At 38.0% G+C, this 4877-nt stretch overlaps 1 protein-coding gene across 1 annotated transcript in view; it reads right to left on the reverse strand.

Moving 5' to 3' along the window:
• LOC102848396 (ATP-binding cassette sub-family A member 13-like) overlaps positions 1–4877 on the reverse strand; it is a 619024-nt gene that overhangs the window by 394722 nt on the left and 219425 nt on the right. Inside the window, exon 13 of the mRNA XM_006902979.1 lies at positions 2667–2763. Coding sequence (XP_006903041.1) covers positions 2667–2763 — 97 coding nt within the window. The remainder of the gene's footprint in view (positions 1–2666; positions 2764–4877) is intronic.

The raw sequence follows: 4877 nt of genomic DNA on the forward strand, positions 1-4877 counted from the left end.
AATTCTATTCCATTGATCTATGTGTCTGTCATTGTACCAGTACCTAATACACAGCTGACATAACCAAAAGAGCATTGCACTAGTAAAATGACAGACACATAGACCAACGGAACATAAATTACAACCCAGAAATTAACTTATCTAATCACAGTCAGCTAGTGTTTGACAAGAAAACAAAACCCATTAAATGGGAAATGGCAACATCTCTAATAAATGATGCTAACAAAACTGGACTTGTACTTGCAGAAAGCTAGAGCAAGATCTACATCTTAAACCATACACACAAATCAACTTAAGATAGAGTAGAGACTTAGGAGTAAAGCCCAAAACTATAAAGATTATAAGAGGAAAAAATGATACAAAATTGAGAAGGCCTAGCCTATGGTATGGCTGCTAAATACAGTCAGAAATGCACAATTAGGAGAGGATGACATCAATAAATGGAACTGCCTAAAACCACTGTATGCATCTAAAACTTTTTCCAATAAGATGAAAAGAATACATTTTGACTGAGGAAAAGAACATATAGCAATGCCATCTCAGACAAGGGTCTTATAACAAAAGTTTATAGAATCCTACGAGACCTCCAAAAGATAAAGGCTGATAACTCAATTACAAATTGTCCAAAAGACATGGAAAGACTTTCATGGAAGAATACATTTAGAGGGCAAATGAACACACAAAAAAGATGTTCAAAATCACTAGCAATAAAGTAGATACACATCAAAACCACAATGAGGTACAATCTCACCTCTGTAGCAATGGTAAACTTTAATAGGACAGCAATCAATGAATGATAGAGAGGGTATGGAGAGGAGAGTTTGGAACTTTTATAATTTTTTGGTGAGATTGTGAAACAGTACAACCACTCTGGAAGACAGATTGCAATTTTCTTAAAAAGCTGAACATAGAAATTCCGTGTGACCAGCTATTCCATTGGTAGCAATATACCCCGAGGAAAACATAATCGAGACACAAATACAAATGGAGATACATACACCAATGTTCATAGCAGCAATAGCAAGAAAATGGAAACAGATAAAATGTCCACTAACAAACTAAAAGAAATTGTGGTACATTTATATGTTGAAAAACTATGCAACACTCAGGAGCAATGCTTTTGAAAAATACTGTATAACATGGGAGAGGATGGAGAGCATTATACTGAGTGAAACAACTCAGTATTGTAAGGACAGATACTGCATAAGACCATTAGTGTAAGAATAGAAGAATTACTAGGAAGATGTGTACTTAAGTACAAAGGGGGAAGAGGAAGCAGGAGGGAGACAGAGGATAGAAAGGGTGTGGGAAATCTTGAGATTGAAGAGTTTGATGAGAAGAGTAAGGGGAGTGAAGGAATTAGAAGAGATTCCATAGGGACCAGCAAGGGTGGGGTCATGGTGGGCATGGATCAATGGTGATTCATTTTATAAAGCACGATATATGGTAATGATAATATGAAACACATGGTGAATGGAGGAATGCATGAAACACAATTTATGTAAATAAAACACAATTCATATAACTTTCGTATGTAAATCAAAACAAAATATTAACACACACACACACACACACTACTGAGAAACCACTATGTACATTTTAAATAGAAGGAAATATGTAGTTACTTTATATTTTATTCTTTTTAAACCTACCAATACTATACCCTAGCGGGAAAGCAGAGTAAACTACTGTGCTTGCTGGTGAGAAAGTAAAGTAGTAGTGTTGGCAAGAAAAAGTTATAAAATATAACATTTTTTAAAACTTCTTCATTATGAGTCTGTGTCCCTAAACGACGTATGTTTCTGAAGGAAGTCACTGAGATTTCCTACTCTTCACCCAGCCAGAGTCAAATCAATGTTTCTATGAATGTCACAAATATGCATTTCAAAGTTGCTCATAAATATACTATAAATTGAATGGAAGTGAAGCTGCAGCCTTGCATCTAGAATATAATCTGAACTCTGCAGTTAATACCTATTCACAGAGCTCTGTGAAGCCCAGTACCATATTTGGTCTGAACAGACCATAGCTCCGAAGGTAATTTCCACATCTAGCCTTTTTAAGGGTAAACCTGTTACCAGCAAAGGACCTGTATATAATTAATAATCATGCAATAAATGTAGGCTGGACTGGTTTGTAATGAAGACGGAATAATTATCCTAATTTTACTCACTGTTGTTGTTGTTGTTGTTGTTGTTGTTGTTGTTGCTGTTGTTAAGTGCCGTCAAGTCAGAGGCAACTCATAGCAACCCTATTAACAGAAGTCCTCAACACTTGTGTGACTTTCATCCTTTCTCCAGGTTGATAGTGTTTCTGGAGGCAAGACATTATAGAAGTGGATGCCACTCCTCCCTCCAAGCTTATTTTAATTGGGGAGCTCCACCAAACACTGTCCACTGTGGTTGAAAATTTTACTCACTTGGGTTGTCTTATTTACTAAACAATTACATACTGAAGAATAACATTTTACTGCAAGCACATGTTTGTTTCATTTAAGCCACAGTTAATCTCTGTTTTCTGCATCTTACTTATAATCTCTCTAACAATTTACACCTCTTCTTTCCTGAAATACTCTACTGAATTTTTAAAACATGGAGTTTCTGAATGAAAAATCTTAGCATTCCTTTCCCCTTAAGCAGAAATTACATGATTCATTCCATACTCACTGTCACCAGACAGCTGTCCCAGCGTCCTGTGATACTGTGGTTCCAACATAATCCCTGAAGTCTTCTTTTTGGAATCTTGTAAAAGCATCAAAAATACCTTTTTTGCAAGGGAAAAGAGAGCTTAGTATTAGTTTGTTTCTTTTTGCATGGCGTTTCTTTCCTTCTAACTTTTTTGTGGTTATCACATTATTACAAAAATGGATTCTCTCTCTCTGCAATATTTTTTTTGTTATTGTTATATACCATCAATTCAAGTATTACTTAGAGTGAGCCTACGAGTAGCAGGTTTAAAAAAAATAAAAAAAGAACCTTGCCTCATACTGTTGTTACAGTCACTGTGTCAATTCATCTTGTTGTGAATCATTCTCTCTTAATTTTCCAAGTAAAATGTCCTTTTCCAAGAACTGGTCCCTCCTAACAACATGCCCCAAATATGTGAGATATAGTTGCACCATCCTTGCATCCAATGAGTACCCTGGTATTATCTCCTCCAGAACAATCCTGTTTGTTCTCTTAGTAGCAGTCCATGGGATCTTCAATATTTTTCCCCAGGATCACAATCAAGACATCAAATTTTCTTCTGTCATATTTAGTCATTATGCAGTTTTCAAATACATAGGAAACTATTAAAAAGACCATAGCTTAGATCATGTGCACATTTGTCCTAAGACTGATGTCTCTGCTCTTTAGCACTCTACAGAAGTCTCTTTTCTTTTTAATATAAACTTTTCATTTTATACATATTTACTTAAAAAGTTGATATACATTGTTTTTCACACTGCATCTTTCTCAATTTTTAAACTCACGCGTTCCTCCACCCATCATATTGTGCAATCCCTATTATTACGCCCCCACCCACCAGTCCTCACCCCTGTGCTCCCACTCTCCCCGTCCTCGTATACATTTTACTAGTTATCTATTTCTACAATAATGGTCTTCTACAGTATTTGCCCTTATAGGACAGAGTTAGTTCATTTAGCACAATGCTCTCCAGTTCCTCTCAAGTTAGGCAGTGATTTACAAAATTGTTTTTCCTGTGTGCTGTGTAGTATTATTCCATCCTGTGGCTATACCATAATTTCTCAATCCTTGCGATTGTGGCTGGATATTAGAACTGTTTCCATGTTCTCATGATGGTGAATAATGCTGTTTTGAACATTAGTATACACATCTCCATTTGTGTCTCACTTCTCATTTTTTTTCCCTAGGTATATTCCAAGCAATGTCATATGGAATTTCTGCATTCAGCTTTCTGAGGAAATGCCAAACTCCTTTCCAGTGTGGTTGTATCATTTTACAATTCCACCAAATATGTATATATTTGTTGTTGTTGTTATGTGCCGTCGAGTCGCTTGCAACTCATAGCCACCCTATGTACAACAGCTCTAAACTCTGCTCTGTCCTGTGCCAATCTCATTGCCCCAACACACTCATCCTGGTTGCCCCAGTCACCGAATCAATCCATCTCCAAGAAGGCCTTCCCCTCCTGCGCCTGCCCTCCACCCTTCCAAGCATGATGTCCCACTCCAGGGACCTGTCTCTCCAAAGTATGTCAGACAAAGCCTCAGAATCCTTGCCTCCAAGGAGTAGCCCGGTTTAATCCTCTCCAGGATGAATCTGTTTGTTCTCTTAACAGTCTATGGCACCTTCAGCACTCTTCTCCAACACCAAAGCTCAAAAACATCAATTCTCCTTCTATCCTCCTTGGTCATTGTACAGCTCTCTGATGCATAACAAGTGGTTGCAAAGACCATGGACTATAACAGACGCACCTTTGTCTCCAGAGACACACCATTGCTCTTGAGTACTTTAGAGAGGTCCCTAACAACAGACTCTCCCATGGCAATTTGTATTTTAATTTCCTGGCTGCTGGTGCCAAGTGTGTTGATTGTGGAGCCAAGTAAACTAAAGCTCTGAACAATCTCAATCTCTTCACCATCCATCCTCATGCTGCCAGTTGGTCCAGTGGTGGGAATCTTTGTTTTCTTCACATTGAGCCTCAATCAATATTGAAGCCCGCAGTCCCTGACCCTCAGCAGCAAGCTCTTCAGGTCCTCCTCAGTTTCAGCAAGCAGGGTTGTGTCATCTGCATAACGCAGATTGTTTATGGATCTTCCACCAATCCTGATGCCACATTTCTCCTCATAGAGTCCAGCCTCCGAGATGATCTGTTCTGCTAACAGGTTGAAAAGGCATGGAGACAGGACACAT

The sequence above is a fragment of the Elephantulus edwardii genome, unplaced genomic scaffold, assembly GCF_000299155.1.
Source record: "Elephantulus edwardii isolate Elephantulus edwardi_28Jun2011 unplaced genomic scaffold, EleEdw1.0 scaffold00482, whole genome shotgun sequence".
Lineage (NCBI taxonomy): Eukaryota > Metazoa > Chordata > Mammalia > Macroscelidea > Macroscelididae > Elephantulus > Elephantulus edwardii.